Below are 18,385 nucleotides of genomic sequence, written 5' to 3'. Positions count from 1 at the left end.
TATCCATCTGTGACACTAAAGTTAATCAAACAAATAATTGTTTGAACCATTTGCTTCTGCAAATGGTTAACTATAGTATAAACAGATATGTACAACCTTTGTGATTTCCAGTTCAGTTGTGAAATCCTGGTATAGTTTGCTTTTGCAGGAGTCGATAATCTCTACAACCCCAGAAGAAAGATCAGAAAACAGATTTTACAAACTGTGACTGCTGAAAAAAACTTTATTTGGCGACCTGTATAAACCAGTTAGAAAATTAGCTTGTACCTCTATGGAATCACAGAGGGAACAATCCCCATAACCAAACTACTGACTTTAATCTATATGTTAATCAGTTTTTCACTGTCTTCCTACAAAATTGTTTTACTGGTTTTGAAGAAATGTTTTGAGCTCAGATTTGGTTTTCTGGTAGTGTTGTTCCTATGTGTTGGTTTAGAACCCCTCCCCAGTGTTGCATATGTTCATTAGTAACATGTAATTAGGAATCAGTAGTTAATTAGGTTTTTATTACTGTAACTAGTCTGAGTAATGGTACAGCATGACCTAATCTAGCTGTAATGGATCAAATTTCCTGTATTTAATACATCCTTCATACCATTTATACAAAGGGTTTGATTAGTATAAAGTATCCTACATAATACATAGGTACACGTGAAGTCTAAAGAAATTAACAGAAAACAATTATAACAACATAACAGTGTTGGTTGTGAAAGTTACCTCTATGTGTTGGTAATATGTTCCTTGAAAATTCTCTTTAAAATAAATGCTGTGCTCTGGCATCAGTGTTTTAACAAGTTTCCTTCTTGTTTTCTTTACTGAACCTACATTGTACACAACTATGGGGGTCAACCTTATTTATTCACTTTAGAGTTTTGGAAATCGCCACTTAAACATCTTAGACTAAAATATCTTGAAGGTCAAAAAGTTATTTCCTTCAACCTGTCTACATTACTCATTCCTTTAAGCCCTCAAATGATAGGTGTTGTGGATTTTGCACTGGATTATGTCTATCCTTTTGAAATAAGAAGACAGAAATCGCATGCCATATACAGAAGTTATACAGTAGTTTGTATCTTACACTCTTTACAATGTAAACTTTTTTATCCTTTTTATTGCTTCTGTACTGTATGTCTGCTTGCTTCTGACAGTAACCAATGTGATAATTTAGAGAGCTGAAGTGTGTAGGAATATCATACACCTACACCTACACCTACATCTACTGTATATGTATGGGAAACAGCAATGCTCCCCAAAGCATATTAAATGTTTTAAGAAGGAAGTGTTTTTGAAACAAATCTACAATTTCTTTTTGACCCTTTGTTTTCAGAAAATAAAGCAAAACTCGAGGTCTTTAGATTACAGTTGCAATGGGCTCTACAGATGACAGTAGCAGTGAGCTCTTCATTCAGATGACAGTAGCAATGAGCTCTTCAGATGACAGTAGCAGTGAGCTGTTCATTCAGATGACAGTAGCAGTGAGCTCTTCAGATGACAGTAGCAGTGAGCTCTTCAGATGACAGTAGCAGTGAGCTGTTCATTCAGATGACAGTAGCAGTGAGCTCTTCAGATGACAGTAGCAGTGAGCTCTTCATTCAGATGACAGTAGCAGTGAGCTCTTCATTCAGATGACAGTAGCAGTAAGCTCTTCAGATGACAGTAGCAGTGAGCTCTTCATTCAGATGACAGGAGCAGTGAGCTCTTCATTCAGATGACAGTAGCAGTGAGCTCTTCAGATGACAGTAGCAGTGAGCTCTTCATTCAGATGACAGTAGCAGTGAGCTCTTCAGATGACAGTAGCAGTGAGCTCTTCATTCAGAACACAGTAGCAGTGAGCTCTTCATTCAGATGACAGTAGCAGTGAGCTCTTCAGATGACAGTAGCAGTGAGCTCTTCATTCAGAACACAGTAGCAGTGAGCTCTTCATTCAGATGACAGTAGCAGTGAGCTCTTCAGATGACAGTAGCAGTGAGCTCTTCATTCAGATGACAGTAGCAGTGAGCTCTTCATTCAGATGACAGTAGCAGTGAGCTCTTCAGATGACAGTAGCAGTGAGCTCTTCATTCAGATGACAGTAGCAGTGAGCTCTTCAGATGACAGGAGCAGTGAGTTCTTCATTCAGATGACAGTAGCAGTGAGCTCTTCAGATGACAGTAGCAGTGAGCTCTTCATTCAGATGACAGTAGCAGTGAGCTCTTCAGATGACAGGAGCAGTGAGCTCTTTATTCAGATGACAGTAGCAGTGAGCTCTTCAGATGACAGTAGCAGTGAGCTCTTCATTCAGATGACAGTAGCAGTGAGCTCTTCATTCAGATGACAGTAGCAGTGAGCTCTTCAGATGACAGTAGCAGTGAGCTCTTCATTCAGATGACAGTAGCAGTGAGCTCTTCAGATGACAGTAGCAGTTAGCTCTTCAGATGACAGTAGCAGTGAGCTCTTCAGATGACAGTAGCAGTGAGCTCTTCAGATGACAGTAGCATTGCCCTTGAGGCTTTGTGTGGCTATGTTCTGCTGAATCCAGTCCAGGTAGTTGGACACCCTGGTGTAAATCCCATAGTAGCCAGGCCGTGCACAGCCCTTCCCCCAGCTGACGATGCCCGTCAGGAACCAGGTGTTCTTGTACCTGGTGACCAGGGGCCCCCCACTGTCGCCCTTGCAGGAGTCCTGTTTGCCATCAAAGTAGCCGGCGCAGAACATGTTGTCGGTGATGTTGATCTTACTCTGCTCCCTGCAGTCCTGAGACCTCTGCCTGGGCACCTCCAGCATCTGGAGGATGGGAGAAATGGGGCCGTTCTCGCTCATCTGGCCCCAGCCGCTGACGGTGGAGAAGCGGATGGCCGCTAGATCCCGCTCGGAGAGCTCCTTCTGGGGCAGGCAGATGGGCACGGCGTAGGCGGAGTAGACGATGGGCTCCTGCAGCTTCAGCAGGGCGATGTCGTTGTCCGTGTTCTGTACCCTGTACTTCTTGTGCATGATGACCTTTGCCACCTGGATGGTCTGCTCTGTGCCCTCCTTCTTGTCAATGTTGTGTTCACCTTTTCATAAGACCAAGCAAAAAAACAAAACAGAAATGAGGGACTTTGCTAGAATTTCTAAAAACAAGAGTCACTGGCCCTTGTTATAGAGTTCAATACATGCTGAGGGCCGCACTCTACCAGAGAGCAGCTGATGGCTGTGCCAGAAGCGCCTGTTCTGTTTTCATGCAATACCTGCGACAACTTTGAGATACGCCGCCTTCAGCTTCTCCAGGCAGTGAGAGGCAGTGATGACCCAGTATGGTGTCAGTATCACTCCTCCGCAGAATGGTTTCTTATTATATTCCAAGAGCACCTGGAACAGAGAGTAAAGCCTCTTTTTTATACAATGGTGTTTTTTGTTAAAACCTAAGTGCAAAATAAAAAAATATATATACCTTCTGTTTCTTCAATGCTCCACTTTAATTTTTTCCCTTTTAATTCTTCCTCATGTAAAAATACCAGATGTCATTTGTGCCTGCCTTTTGTTACGACACCCGTGTGTTTTGAAGAACATGCATGAGTTATTCCAAAGCAAGCTGGATCGAGCCCTTCTCTTGCTTTCTCATGAAAGGCTCCAGAGCTCCTACAGCAGAGTACTGAATAGAAGACTACTAACATACAAGGTCACAGAAGCCCCAGGGTTCACTAATTCTAACAAGCCAATGATACTTAAATAGACCTACATCCATAGGGCTGCTGCTGACAGAGCTCTAGGAACTCTGTGTAGATTCTGCATGCTCTTCCTGTGTTTGCGTGGGTTTTCTTTGGATGTTCCTGTTTCCTCTCTACTTCCAAAAACACATTGGCTGGGTTAACTGTGTGCTTCTGTGTGCATGCCCTACAACGGACTGACCTCTCTGCAGAGTCTGATCCCCCCCCGTTCCTCATACTTCCAGAATTAGGCTCCAAGTTGACGTGACCAAACGGGCAAGATGATCAGGATAGCCTCATCTGATCTATAACTTTTCTTGTTATATATTTAATGTTTTTAAAATATATATATATATTGTAACGCAACGGGGGCTCAGGCGGGCTCCCTTGCCGCATCAGGTCGGCCCCATCCCGACTGAGGCTCGAACCCGGGACTCCCGCGTCTCTCTGCAGCGACCTAGCCCCGTTGAGCTAAAGAGAGATCTCTCTGCAGCCCAGTAGCTGTGGTCCTGCTATCACAGGGAAGGGCGGTGATGTCACCTGCTCTGGTACGCCGGCTCTTACACAGTGCCTGTCGGCCGTAAGCGTTACAATATATTTTAAAATATATTTTTACGACTTTTATCTGGAACACGTGGCATTCTGCTAATGATGAGTAAGGTTCGTGCAGGGCCGGTTTTCTATACCTGCCAAGGACAGTGGCCTTTAGGACATTCTGTTCCACCAACAATCCTGCCACGTGAGTCACTAGACTTGTCCGTCTTTGCAGACTGGTCCTCCTTTAGAATGGGGATTTTACCACAGGGGTACAGATCTGTGTGGCAGAGAAGGAAAGGCACATGGAGCCGTGACTCCGGTATGATCTCTGAGTTATAAAAACAAGTTTGAATGTACTGCAGAAAATATCCACAATTTATTATAAATATCCCCAGCATTGTATCTATCCAGTTAACTAAACACATTCACCAAACTGGACCTAGCATAGAAATGAAATTAATTTAATAATGCAATCAACTCATTGCATCTTTGCAAGGCAGTGACTGTTTTTTGCTGACGTAAAGAAGATTCTTTATCCTTGAGGTTTCGTTTGATTTGTATTCCATATCCTTTATCCCCGCGGTGTTGGATAATTCAAGTCTTACACAGCAGGTGGGTGTTTTGACCCTCTTTTGAAAAAAAAACTGAATTAATTGCAGTATCTCTCTAAAACAACTCCCCTGCCTAAAGCAAAAAAACAGCTGAGAGTTTAAAATGTGCTGGTCTACAGTCTTGAACCAGTGCACTACCCCATTCACGTCAACAATCATCTCTGTCTGTCTAAGTTTATTACGGGTTTTTCTTTCATAGTCCAGTTGTCAAAAGGGCTCTGTACCCACCCTGGGGCTCGCACGTCTCTCCGTCCTCGCCGAGAGCGTAGCCCTGCGCACACTCACAGCTCCTCTGGCCCCCGGTGTCGTTACAGAAGTGCTCACACCCTCCGTTCAGGTAAAGACATTTGAGGGTGTCTTCAATTGCTATGGAGATAGAAGACAGGGCAGAGAGCTGGGGAGATACAGCTGTGGGTTCTTGTCGGTTCCCTGTCCTATTTAGGGCCATCAGAGAAACAAAAAAAAACTGTTTCCTAGTATGTCATTCCATTTCTTCCAGGATAGATGGTTTTTAGTGCAAACCCTTGAGACAGCAACAGGACGTGTGGGCCTAGTGTCAACTCTTACCTACTGTATTTCCACAGGTGTGCGCAGATTTCTAAATGTAGTCAAACCTGCTGTCTGTCTGCCTCCATCTACTGTACTCTCATTGGCAGAAAAGTCCAGGCCACAGACAGATGGAATTTAACTCCTGAAGACCTGATTTTGGTTATTATCACATCGCATGAACCCGTTGAAACGTTTAGGGATTATATTGAAACTGTGACTGTGGATAGATGAGTTTATATGACATCTGACAGAGACTGGAATCCTGAAAAAATGACGCTTGAGCACTGACCCAGTGTGTGGACCATGTCTGGCTATTGGCAACAGGAGAAACAGGTTTACAAACGATGCCTGGAGATCAAGGCTGAATCAATGCAGGGGCAGCACTCAAAATCTCTATCCCCAAAGACATGCCACACCAAGGACTCAGTTGGCCAGATTTTGGCCAGCATTTTCTGGGATTCAAAAGGGGTTCTGCTAATAAGTTAAATATCTAAAATATTATTAACCAATTTCAATCTGTCCTGGAGACATAGCTACATGAATTCGTTTGTGAAAAGGGCAGACAGAGGGTATTGACACACGGTGCTCCCTTTGGCACTATAATGTGTTAGTTTCCAAGCACAGAGATGCACATAATTCACCACTGTCAGTGTGCAGGTGATTCATCAGCTCTGTAGCTCAGACTTGGGCCTGGGTATTGTGTGTTTTTTTACATGCATAGTTTGTGTTAAAGGAGAAGTTTGAAGGATTCTTTAATGGGAAAATGGCAGTTGAAAGGCGAGGAAAGTCAAGTGTATGACTGTGGAAGGTGCTTACCTTACTTTAAGTTGAGAAACTACTGTTATCTTGTTTCTCGATTCCTAAGTTACAAAACAATCTTTTGAATGTCCCTTACGAGCATATATTTTATGTGTGCATAGGAACAAGTAAAGGCTCATTCCAAACTGAAAAGTCGAAAAAGAAAACACAAAATTTCAGCTGAACAAAAAGAAATTAGAGTGCATAAGTGTTAAAACTCAGATGTGAAACGAAGAAATTCGCCAGTACAAGCATTTTGATATATTGTATCAGAGTCTTAGGTTTTGGGGATCCTTAACATGTGCTTATACAACCTAATGCTCATTCAAGCTTATTCACAGGAACAGGTATCAGCTGGGTGCCTCCAGTATGTACTTTGCACTTTTCCCTTTTTTAAAAAACACATTGCAGAGGGACATTGTGACCCAATCACCTTTATCCTGAAAAAACCCCAGGAGCAGGCAGGGGTGAGTTTACCTTCTTCGCAATTCCTCCCATTGAAGCCTTCAGGACAGAAGCAAGTGTATGCATCTTGAGAATTCACACAGGTTCCGTTGTTCTGACATGGATTTGATTCACAGCGCTTTTCAACTGTCAGAATTCGAGGAAACATAAAGAACATAAAGAGTCTGAGAACCTGGACAATTCTTCATGACGTCAGCAAATAACATTCACACAAACATCCACTCACAAAGTTTGAAACTCGAAAGTAGTTTTCAACCTATAATTCCATCACCATCTTCCTTTTAATTTTTGCTTTCCAAGTCATTGGATTATTTCCCCTTCAAAACTGTTAAGTGCTTTTGGACACTAGTGGGGGCTTTGCATGACCCGTAGATAAATATCGCCATCCTGCAGGCATAGCTACCCAAACAAGGGGCAGTACAGATGTACTGCCATCAATGAAAGGCATGAGTGACCCTAAAACACTCAATCACTTCGTTTGACATTCGTGTTGGCTCAGGGAACCCATTCATCTAGTTCATTTCACTTGCCTTACGTCATTACTTACCATTGTAGTTTGTCCAAAACTCATTCTGTGGAAACAAACAAAGAGTTTTAATTCCATTAAACGGATAAGAAATGCGATCAACAACTGCTGATCACTTATTGACCGAGGGTATCACTAACCAGCGTAGACACGGTTCCTAAGGCTAAACAGTTTTTCCTGAGCAGAATTCTCCTCACAGGCTCGGACACTTCATCTCAGGTGATTTTCAGAAAGGGCCAAATGGAGCGGAGGCCTTTCAGCAAAACTAGTTCGGCTTTTACTCACCAGAAGAGGTAATGCTATGAAATGAATGTGCGAAATGAGTTTTTTTTCCTTGGGAAACAGAACATTAACTCCCTGTTTCACCCCTCAGAAAGTCACCCCTCATTCATTTATTTCCTTTTTTTTAAATGATATAATGTTAGCATGCCCAAAGGGGTTGAGCAGCCAGTTGACCTTGGACCTTTCTTCTCCTTACGAGGGAGTTTGTGGTTCCTCTCCTCCGTTGTCTTCTGGTCTTTTATGTTCTTTATTCACAACATGTATGGTTACTTGCATTGTTAAGCGCCTTGGAGCCACCTTGTTGTGAAAGGCGCTATATAAAAAGAAATTGGATTGAATTAAAAGTGCCAGGAAAAAAGGCCCTGTTAGAAAGCAGCAGGCGTGTAATGACAGCAATCCAAACAGCTGTTCAGTTTTTAAGGCCGTATCAGTGGTGTCCTGTGCAAGGTCATGCCTAACAGCTGGAGGGAACTGTGTAACTACGAGCTTTAATAATAATAATAATAATAATAATAATAATAATAATTATTATTATTCCTTACACTTATATAGCGCTTTTCTGGACACTCCACTCAAAGCTCTTTCCAGGTAATGGGGATCCCCTCCACCACCACCAGTGTGCAGCCCCACCTGGATGAAGCTCCAGTCCTCTCCCCACACACCAGCTCTCAGTGTGGAGGAGAGCAGAGTGATGAAGCCAGATCAGAGATGGGGATTATTAGGAGGCCATGATTGGTTAGGGCCAATGGGAAATTTGGCCAGGACACCGGGGTTACACCCCTACTCTTTTCAAGAAACGCTCTGGGATTTTTAATGACCACAGAGAGTCAGGACCTCGGTTTTACATCTCATCCGAACGGCGGCTTTCCCTCTGCTTAGTTCTCCTGATGTGCTGGCAGGACATGAGGCCAGCCAAGCAGAGGGAAACCTCTCGGTGACATGGAGTATGCATCCCGCATGAAAATCCATATTTCAGAACCCGGCCCAGTACTCACGGATACCCACCCCATCACACTTTGCACCTGCAGCCGTGTCTTACCGTGGCCTCGTCGTGCTCGTACACCTCTCTGGCCTCCTCGTAGGAGCACTTCTCTTCCATGCACTCCCGCTCCAGGTTCCCCATCTTCAGCTCCTCGAGCCAGCCCGCGTTGGCCCGCGGGCGCCGCCGCAGGACGCCGTGAGCCTCGTCTCTGCTCACGAGCACCGCAGAGGGAACTGTGCAGGCGGGAGGGGACACATCTGAGGCGCGCCAGCTAAACGGGGAGGGACTGCCGTCCCAGCGCTAAGCCGCACAACAAGAGGAGGAATTGCTGTCCATGGGGCCTGGCCACAGCTTAATTAAAACAACCAGAAGCACTGCTCCACTTCTAACACACAGTCTCGAACCTCACTAGGATAACACCACCTCAACGTTTACTTATTACATTTCCTAGCTGTGGAAAATAAGGTAGCGTTGTTAATTCAGTGTTGAAAACGATTTCATGTTTCAGGCGTTGATGATTATGACATACAGTAGGCAAACACACTGCCACTTGAGAGAAGCTGCAGTAATGCACTAGATTGGGAAGCAGGAAACTTGGCTCTGGTTGTAACTGCCTTGATATTATTATGAGTCCATCCACCCGGGTTTGGTAACTGCTCAGTCCCATACAGGGTCACGGTAAGCCCGAGCCTCAGCTGTCGAACAATGGCATTCATGGCACCAAGGCATGATGGGACACTAATTCACTGCAGAGCACACGCATTCAGCCACTCTCACACACACAATTAATGATTCATGGAGGACAATCAGCCTAGACACCACATTTTTGGATAGTAGGTGCTAACTAAAGCAGAGGGTGAAAGATGGCCCCCATGCTAATGGAAAAACATTCAAGCTCCACACGTAAGGCATCGCAGGGCAGAATCAAATCCAGGAGCCAAGAGCTGTGAGGCAGCAGGTCCAATGGGTCACACCAACTTGCCATCTGACATGGGTATCACCCACTGACTCTATGCTTAATACAAATTTAAAGTATTTAAAAATGGGGATCTGACGAACACATAGCAAGTCAGTCACATAGCAAGTCATAGCAATACACTTAGTTCTCGTTATTATTGCAGTAGCATCTACAGTATTAGCTTGTGAGGCAACATGACCGGAATTCTGTTTCGTAACTTGGAACTGGCCTGGCTCTTTCTGAAATTCTGGCTTTGTAAATTGTCCACCGTTTCAAGCTGATGACTTTTTTTGTTGATACACTGTTCCGTCAAACTAAAACCACTTTACTCTTCATTCACTCTCAAGAAACCACAGTTTCATCATAATGCCACTTTGTCTCTCCCTGGCATTGAGTTAAGTCATGATTCTTGATTTGCAGTTATATTTTTCTCTTTTCATATTGTCTGAAGAGAAGGCAGGTGAAACGCATGACGAAAACCAGTTTTCCAACAGCATGCTAAGAAACCTACAGTACAAATAATATTCTAACTACGGTAGTACTTCACAGAACTATAGCCCCTCTTCTTTAATGAGGCACTTCTTTAAAAAAGCAAACCTATTTTTTGTGAAGATTACCTCAAGAAACAAATACATTCATAATTATTAAACATTAATGTAAGCTGTGAAGTTAATATTAATCATTTTAAAAACAAGGTAAAGACAACAACATGGAATTTATTAATTCAGTCATTTAAATCAAAGGAAAGGCTGAAATATAAGTGCGTTTTAAAGCCGATATTGTAATTAGTGACTGAAATTCTAAAAAATGTACACCTTTGTGACAAATGAGGCTTCAATATCTCACTGTCTTCTGAACAATTCAGCCTATGAGTACTGTAAATGTTAGGGAAACAGTAATAGGTTTATTCCATGCTGAAAAAAAAGAAGAAAGAAAACACAACGTTTCGGCCGTGGAGCCTTCTTCAGCTGTGTGACACTTCTTCAGGTGTGAGCAAGAAGGCTCCACGGCCGAAACGTTGTGTTTTATTTCTTCTTTTTTTTCAGCATGGAATAAACCTACAGTATTACTTGCCTCTTTGCAGCCTACGCATGCTGACGCAGCTCCCCACCTGAACTACTGTAAATGTTAGTGCAGCCAGCAGTTATACAGTACAACATCATCACAATGCTGTTCAGAGCACTCCCTTGTTGTCAGCATTTCTTCCAAAGTGAGAGCTTTCAATGGCTAAACTATTGAACGGTCCCCCAAGATACCAATAAGCCATACCTGTTGCCGAAAAAGAGCAGAGAACTGCTGAGACAAGGCAGAGGAGTTGGAACAGCATGCTGAATCGTTTGCTTCTGAATGCCAGACTCTCCTCAGATGTCCAAAATTCTTCTGCCACTGCTGGTTTCATGCACTGCCATCGCTGCTGTCCCCTGCCACAGCACTGTGCTTGCTAAGCAAGATAAAGGGAGCACAGGCTGCAAATCTTTTTTTTTTCAATCCTTTATTTAACCGGCAAAGTCAGTTGAGAGCAAATTTGCATGAACAGTGAAGATCTTTTTTATATATCTATACACAGCAGCATGTGAAGTACCTGCATCAAGCTAAGTACAGCAGGTTCTTGTCTGGGACTCCCGATCGCAAGATCCTCAGAGCTCTAAGTGCTGCATGACCCCGCCTCAGCCTGTCTCCTGTGCCAGTGAAAGGCCCCCTCTCTCACTAGCATTCTGACTACATAACCACAGCACTGACGTCGTGCCTGGACTGGTTTGCACTGCCACATAATTAGTGTAACAGAGAGTTTACATGTAGTATCAGACCTTTTTGTAGAGTAATATACAGAGGTGGAAAAAAAAAGATCTTACAGGCTATGTAAGCCTGACTAAACCATTTTCAAAGTACAGAATTAGTCTGAAGCCTCAGTGCAGAGTACAACAGGGAATACAATTCCAGAGCAGAAATGTCTGTTGTGAGGCAAGCAAAGCAGTCTGAATGAAGAGAGGCCTCTGTGAGGCTCCTTAGTTGTATAGTGTTTATATGGAGCAAACAGGAAGTATAGAGGAGATCAACAAAACAGTTGATGAAGAGATAAGATATTCCTGCTTTTCCATAATACAACTTTTTTTCTTGAATTTGAAACAATGTTTTTGTTTATATAGAAATGAAATGTAAATGTTACTATTGCATTGATGGTCCACATTCTTTTCTTTGTTTTATAGTGTACATTATCCATTAGGTTAAAATATGATTGTTCTGAAAATGAGATTTTTGATAAAAAAATCAATGACAAAAAGTCAGAAGGCATTTCGGTTTTAAAAAATAAGAGCTCCTTAAAACCCGTTAATGGTAGGATACAGTTCACTTGCATGAAATCAGACATCGCCCTAACAAACTTAAAAATATTAGATGACCTCCTATGCTATGCTTAAATGTCCAGAAGTGGTCAGACTTTAATAAGGGTCGTGCTTGAAAAATGTAAGCATAATCCTCACATGAGCAGACTGAACTGGGGAACATGATCTCCTTGCACTGCCTCTGTTAATCTGTTCCATATTGTATGTGTATTTGTAGTAAACTTAAAACTAAATCACTTTTTAGCCAAAACTCATCGCAGAAATTTGGTTTCGTCCCGGCTAACGCACACCTCAAATTTTAAAGTGTGTTTTGAGGCGTACCAAAATTTCCTTTCCGGATAAATGTAGGGTACAAAGGAAACAGTTTGAGCCAAGGCAATGAGAATTAATTCAGTTTACTTGTTAAAGTATTTCCTGGCCCCGCTGTAAGATGTGCACTTGTAGTGCAGCTCACAGAGAAAGATAAGGCAGGCGTGTGGGAAACAGGCTTTTGATCACATGCTTTTCTTCTCATCAACCACCAGGTGGTGAGGAGGAGCTTTCCACCTGCCCGCTGTCCCTGTTAAGTGGACATGGTCTTTTCCAGCCAGTCCAGGTAGTTGGACACCCTGGTGTAAATCCCATAGTAGCCAGGCTGCGCGCAGCCCTTCCCCCAGCTGACGATGCCCGTCAGGAAGGTGGTGTTCTTGTATCTGGTGACCAGGGGCCCCCCGCTGTCCCCCTTGCAGGAGTCCTGCTCGCCCCCGAAGTAGCCGGCGCAGATCATGTTCCTCGTGATGGCCATCCTCGTCTTGGACCTGCACTCCTGGCTCCTGACCCGCGGCACCTGGAGGCGCTGCAGCACGTTGGCCGTGGGCCCGGCCTGAGAGAGCTTCCCCCAGCCGCTCACCGTGGAGAGCCGCACGGAGGCCAGCTCCGTCAGGGCGAACCGCCGCCGCGGCAGGCAGACGGGGATCACGTCCGGCGAGTACGTCAGGCCCCCGTCCAGCCTCAGCAGCGCGATGTCGTTGTCGGCCGAGCTGGTGTTGTAGCCGCCGTGGATGATTTTCTGCTGCACCCCCCTCATCACCTCCGTGCCTTCATGTGTATCTCGTATGTGCTCCCCTTTCGCAGACAGAAGGTGGAATGAGCAGGAACAGGTGGGAAGTGGATTTGTGTTGTATGCAGACCTAACAAAGCTAATTCTCCTAATCTATGAGGAAGCACAGCAGAGGTTTGTGTGTTCACAGTAATTAATAACAATTATTCTTCACTTCTACTGCTCTTTTCTGGACACTCCACCCAAAGCTCTTTACAGGTCATGGGGACTGCCCTCCACCACACTAGGTGTGCAGCCCCACCTACTGTAGACGATGTGACGGCAGCCATAGTGCGCCATTACGGGGGAGGAGAGCAGAGTGATGAATCCAATTCATAGATGGGGATTATTGGAAGGCCATGATTGGTAAAGGCCAGAGGGAATTTGACCAGGACACCAGGGTAACACCCCTCTTCCAGCAGCAACCTTAGCTTTCCCAGGAGGTCTCCCATCCAGGAACTGGCCAGGCTCACACCTGCTCAGCTTCAGTGGGGCTGCCAGCTCCGAGGGTGATATCTGTGCTGTCTATGTGATAAAGCTGTTGGCTGTGGGCTACATACCTACAATAAAGAATCGACAAGGAGGTTAACACACACCGAGAATGACCTTCAGTTTTGACACAGGGATGCCGTACACACAGTGAGCAGCAGTGAGGACCCACTGGACGTCTATGATAATCCCACCACACAGGTAAGCCCCTCCATTCTCCAGAAGAGCCTACAGAAAAAGGGAGGCAGTCAGCATGCAAGCTGCGGCTTCATGCACTGATACAGACATCAAACCTCTAATGAAAACTTCCCCTGAACCGGGTAACTGAAAATCGGTTGACAAGTCCGCTGACTAACTGAACTCAGGTGTTCAGTGCCAGAGCGTACTCCTCAACTAGCCTCAGGATTAACTACTAGGAATGATTAAGACATCAGAGTTTGAAACTGCTTATTTCTAAAGGCTACAGTGTAGTGGCCAGAGCCAGGGTCACATCAGTAGTAGACGCTGACGAGGACTCCCTGGTGATGTTGCCGTCTGAGCACAGCGGCCGGGTGGGCTGGAGTCAGCAAGGGCGCTTGGCACATTTTGGTGCCACTCCAGAGACCTGCTGAACACCAGCAGCCGTGGGGCAGCTCAGGGGGAGACATGCAGCTCCTCCACGCCTCGCGCACAGCACTGTGGCGCACTGAAGCCGAATGGGGGTGAGATGTGTCAGAGGAGCTTGTTTGTGGGTCCCCATCCCCCTCGTCTGACACGGGAGCTGAGTGAGTCATGAGCAATAAATCATCTTTACACTTAAAGAGCACTTTTCTAGACACTCCAGTCTCTACAGGTCATGGGGACTCCCCTCCACCGCTACCAGTGTGCAGCCACACCTGGATGATGTGCCAGTACACTCCCCACACCCCAGCTCTCAGTGGGCAGGAGAACAGAGTGGTGAAGCCAGTTCAGAGAGGGGGGTTATTAGGAGGTCATGACTGGAAAAGGGCAGGGGAAAAATGTGGCCAGAACACCAGGATTAAGACCCCTATTCTTCTTGAGTAACACTGGGATTTTTAATGACCACGGAGAGTCGGGACCTTGGTTTTATGTCTCGTCCTTCGGACAGCACCTTTTTACAGTATAGTGACCCTGTCATTACAGTGGGGCATTAGGACCCACACAGACCGCAGGATGAGCGCCCCCTGCTGGCCCCACTAACACCTCTTCCAGCAGCAACCTGAGCTTTCCCAGGAGGTCTCCCATCCAGGTACTGGCCAGGCTCACACCTGCTGAGCTCCAGTGGGCTGCCAGTGGCGACTTCCGGGTTGATGTAGCTGCTGGCTGTGACCCATAAGAGGTTGTAAATTGTGTACAGTAGGTGTAAAAGTTAAACCCATAAGCAATCCCAATTTGTCTTCTTGTAAAAAGGCAATACAATTGAAATCGGGCCTTCTTTTCTACTTCATGTGATAAGCCGGGAGTGTGAACGCGTTTTTCCTCGAGCTGGCCCTCAGTCGAGCAGTACCTACCTGCCAGGGACACTCTCCTTTGGGACACACAGTCCCTCTGACTATCCTCGGTCTGAAGTGGTTTTCCACCCTGCCACAGGGGAACTTCACTGTGCGAGGCGAAAGAAGAATTTGTACTCAACAATGGGGTGTATGTTGTCTCTCTCCAGCTCCTCCAGTCTTTAGAACACGCTCTGACAAAGTGAGGTATGGTTGGGGAGTTGTGCACTTATTAATTTGACCTTGCAGTACAATCGATTATAACAGAACAGTCACCCAGAGACAAGGCTCAATGCAATTGATATAAGCTACTACCGTATGTTTCCAAGATGTGGCTCTGATATTTCTGCATAAACAAATCTGTGAGTTAATATTTTATTTATGCATTTATTTATAGTCCGATACAAAAATTAAGGTTAATAAAAGGTTTGTCAACATGGCTAGAAACACTATTGGTAGTGTTTATCGGCAACAGAAAATAAAGACGCACCTTGTGGAATACAAGATGTGTTGTCCTTGTCCAGAGAATAACCTGGGGCACATTCACAATGGTGAGGGGATCCAGGCACTTCAACACAGAAGTGCTCACAGCCACCGTTCATATAAATGCAGCCCAAGTCATTCCTAAACTCTAGGAGGGAGAAAGCAAAAGCAGACTTGTGAAACGTCAGGAAAATGAACCTCCTGATTCCAGTTTTCAGTGGGAAATACAGTAAACAGCAAACCATTCCCCTTCTTAATGTGAATTAGAAAAGTAATTAATTCCAAGAGGCTAAGTTATAAAACGTTGGTCTTCCCCTTACCAATCTCACAGTCCCTCCCCTCATATCCCGAGGGACAGAGACAAACATAAGACTTGACATGGTCAACACAGGTGGCTCCATTTTGACACGGTGTAGAGTTACACTCATTCTCTTCTGAAAGGCAGAACAGAGATGCGTCAGTACAACGTAGAGGACTTATGCTGAAGTTTTTGCTCCTGCAGATCTTTAGGGGGTGTACTTTACATTTAAATCTCAAAACCTCTGGAAAGTGCAGAGATTTTTCACGTCTGTATTTTTTTAACAGTATTTCTTATTTTCGCATTTTTGGAAGTGGGGTATTCCGCTTCTTTGATTTCTTTTAACTTGTTGAAAGCATGTGCCCCATGTATTTGAGTCTTAGCCTGTCAGTGTAGGACATTAGTTTAAGCCAGGAATCAATTAAGCAGGAAATTGTCATGTTTGCTAACTATACCAGAATCAAGGTCACTGATCTTAATTAGGAAGAGCTGTTGTCCCAGTCCAATCTGAGAATTTGCCTCTTTATCTTTGCCTCTATTGTTTATATTAACCAGTTTCTAATCTGAACATGGTACACAGATTACCTTGAATGCTTACTGCCTGCAATTGAAAAGTATATTTATGTATTAGGAGAGACTATATCGTAAATCGTTTGAAAATATAAACATAAGATTAAACTTTAGTGAGTATACTGTAGCTCTTTCAAAATCAACGAATGAATGCAATATTTAAATAAATTAAGGAAAACTATAAATACAAGAAAACAAAGGAGCTACAGATGATAAAACAATCACTAAAAAATCACAAATCACAAAAAAGTTTGACTTGAAAGCACCCATTGAGCCAGAGCCCCTGATTTCTTTGTAGTGTTTCTTTGTAATGTATTTTTGTACATTACCTCACCTAAAGCTTAGCACGCTTCTACAGGGATAGTATAGTTTCTTGCAGGACATTAGAAGTAAATCTGTTTTAAAACACAGTTTTCAAGTTCTGTCCCGAGAATATCAATTATCTGTTAGCATGAAAACCTGGTTATCTTAAGTAATTATATCAGTGAGTTTCATATATCATGTACTCTATATTAACAGTCTCACTGTGCAGGATATGAAATCTATTGAGATTTTCAAACACCATACTTATACGGTACATATACAGTATATTGACCTGAAGGCATCTAAAATAGACCTTTTTCACATCATCGGTCTGGTCTGGAAACATACCTGCGTACGTTCTCCAGAACTGTATCTGTAAATAAAAATTAAGAAGATCCGGTTACAGAGGAGTACTGCCATTACCTGTCAGTGTGGTTGACCTGAGGGAAGAAGTCATGATGGTGTCAGGGCAATCCAAGAGCACACGCTTTCATACACAATATCACAGTGTTCCAATCTTCCCGTCACACAAGCGTAACCCCATAACACAGCACTATAAACAGCACTATAAGAGCAGACGGAAAGCAGACAACTTACAAAATTTTCGTGAAAGGAAAATATCTCTTTCGCCTCCTCGTAGGAACATTTTTCTTCCAGGCACTCTCTCTCCAAGTCTCCCAGCTTCAGCTCCTCCATCAGCGAATTGGCACGTCTCTGCCTGTACAGAAGGACTCGGTTTGCTTCGTCTTTCTGTAGGAAAACTGGGAGGGAAAAGCCATTTGAGTTACAACTGGAAAGCTGTATTAAAAATATAATCTTTCTGTATCTTCAAAAATGTTAGGATTATAAAAAGCATGTCATGAACAGGTATGTTTTATTAAACATAGAAGAATTTTCCAATTTCTTTTTAATGTCTGCATCTTCAGTGCAGTGCAGGTTTCTGTGAACATCTTTACAAAAACAACCAGATCAACTCACTGCATTCTTTCATTTTCTCTACACTGGATCATTTCTCTTTATGTGTCAGCTTATTCTACTTATGGATTCGCAGGAAATAGAAAAACTTGTTCTATATGTTAAAAACTCATCTATACCAATATTTTAAAAAATAAATGACCAAACAAATAAGATGTTGCCAATGTTTTTGTGTGAGTGTGGTAGGGGGGCACAGGTTTTCTATTCCAACTTCTGGGATATCCGGAAAGTATAGGAAATGATACTAGTGTATTATAGAAAACAATGGATCTTCTCTAACCCTTTTTGAAAGTAAATGAGAAAGTAGACTCACCATTCGGATAACCACAGCAGAACCTGGTGATAATGAAATGTAGAAAGAAACTTAATATCAGGACTTTCCACAGATGAGACTCCATTCCACAAGCTGAACAGCGGCACTCTGACTAAAGTTCACCTCCTAGTCCTAACACAGCAGGTGGTGGTCTACGTATGTGATTTGTGTGCTCGTGAGTTTTCTACGCTGTATTTCAAATCCTATTTTAAAATAAAGAGATCAGAACACACATACAGTATGACTGTATTGTATCCCGACACACACAATTGATTAAGACAGTTTAACACAGTTCATATACACCTCTGGGCTTGAAAAAGAACTGAAAGAACACTAGCTAGCAGCGAACTGCTCACTTCAGAAGATGAAGATTTTGTTTTCTTCATCCTTTATTCACACTTAAGAGCAGAGATGGGATTGACTGTCCCATTGTTCATTAAATTATTAATAACAGTTAAGAAAATTAATAACATAATAATTAATATTAATAACACTTGTCACCAAACCCTGACTGTAGATCACTACATGTGACAGATGACATGCTACATTTTACTTTGTTATTAAACAGATGGCTTGGAAGAAAATAGCGGATTTACACACCAAAAGCGATAAGTAAATGTCAATGAAACTCAAATAAATCAGGAATACAGAACATCTCACGACATTATGAT

At 43.5% G+C, this 18,385-nt stretch overlaps 2 protein-coding genes across 2 annotated transcripts; both read right to left on the bottom strand.

Moving 5' to 3' along the window:
• Positions 1 to 205: 205 nt before the first annotated feature.
• LOC102690902 (coagulation factor VII) lies at positions 206 to 11,996 on the bottom strand. Its single transcript, XM_015364470.2, has 9 exons — positions 10,956 to 11,996; positions 10,643 to 10,814; positions 8,473 to 8,648; positions 7,173 to 7,197; positions 6,638 to 6,751; positions 5,042 to 5,179; positions 4,352 to 4,479; positions 3,207 to 3,327; positions 206 to 3,032 (listed from the first exon to the last, which is right to left on the bottom strand). The coding sequence occupies exons 1-9, from the start codon at positions 10,959 to 10,961 to the stop codon at positions 2,461 to 2,463; spliced, it is 1,452 nt and encodes a 483-aa protein (XP_015219956.2). The 5' UTR covers positions 10,962 to 11,996; the 3' UTR covers positions 206 to 2,460.
• Positions 11,997 to 12,094: 98 nt separating this feature from the next.
• LOC102690701 (coagulation factor VII-like) lies at positions 12,095 to 17,848 on the bottom strand. The gene is made up of 8 exons (XM_015364471.2): positions 17,715 to 17,848; positions 17,024 to 17,187; positions 16,775 to 16,799; positions 15,576 to 15,689; positions 15,263 to 15,403; positions 14,794 to 14,882; positions 13,390 to 13,510; positions 12,095 to 12,819 (listed from the first exon to the last, which is right to left on the bottom strand). Exons 1-8 carry the CDS (start codon positions 17,797 to 17,799, stop codon positions 12,278 to 12,280), a joined length of 1,281 nt encoding a protein of 426 aa, XP_015219957.1. The 5' UTR covers positions 17,800 to 17,848; the 3' UTR covers positions 12,095 to 12,277.
• Between the last annotated feature and the right edge of the window lie 537 nt (positions 17,849 to 18,385).

Source organism: Lepisosteus oculatus, chromosome 15, assembly GCF_040954835.1.
Source record: "Lepisosteus oculatus isolate fLepOcu1 chromosome 15, fLepOcu1.hap2, whole genome shotgun sequence".
Lineage (NCBI taxonomy): Eukaryota > Metazoa > Chordata > Actinopteri > Semionotiformes > Lepisosteidae > Lepisosteus > Lepisosteus oculatus.
This window is presented reverse-complemented; position numbering and strand designations above follow the sequence as displayed.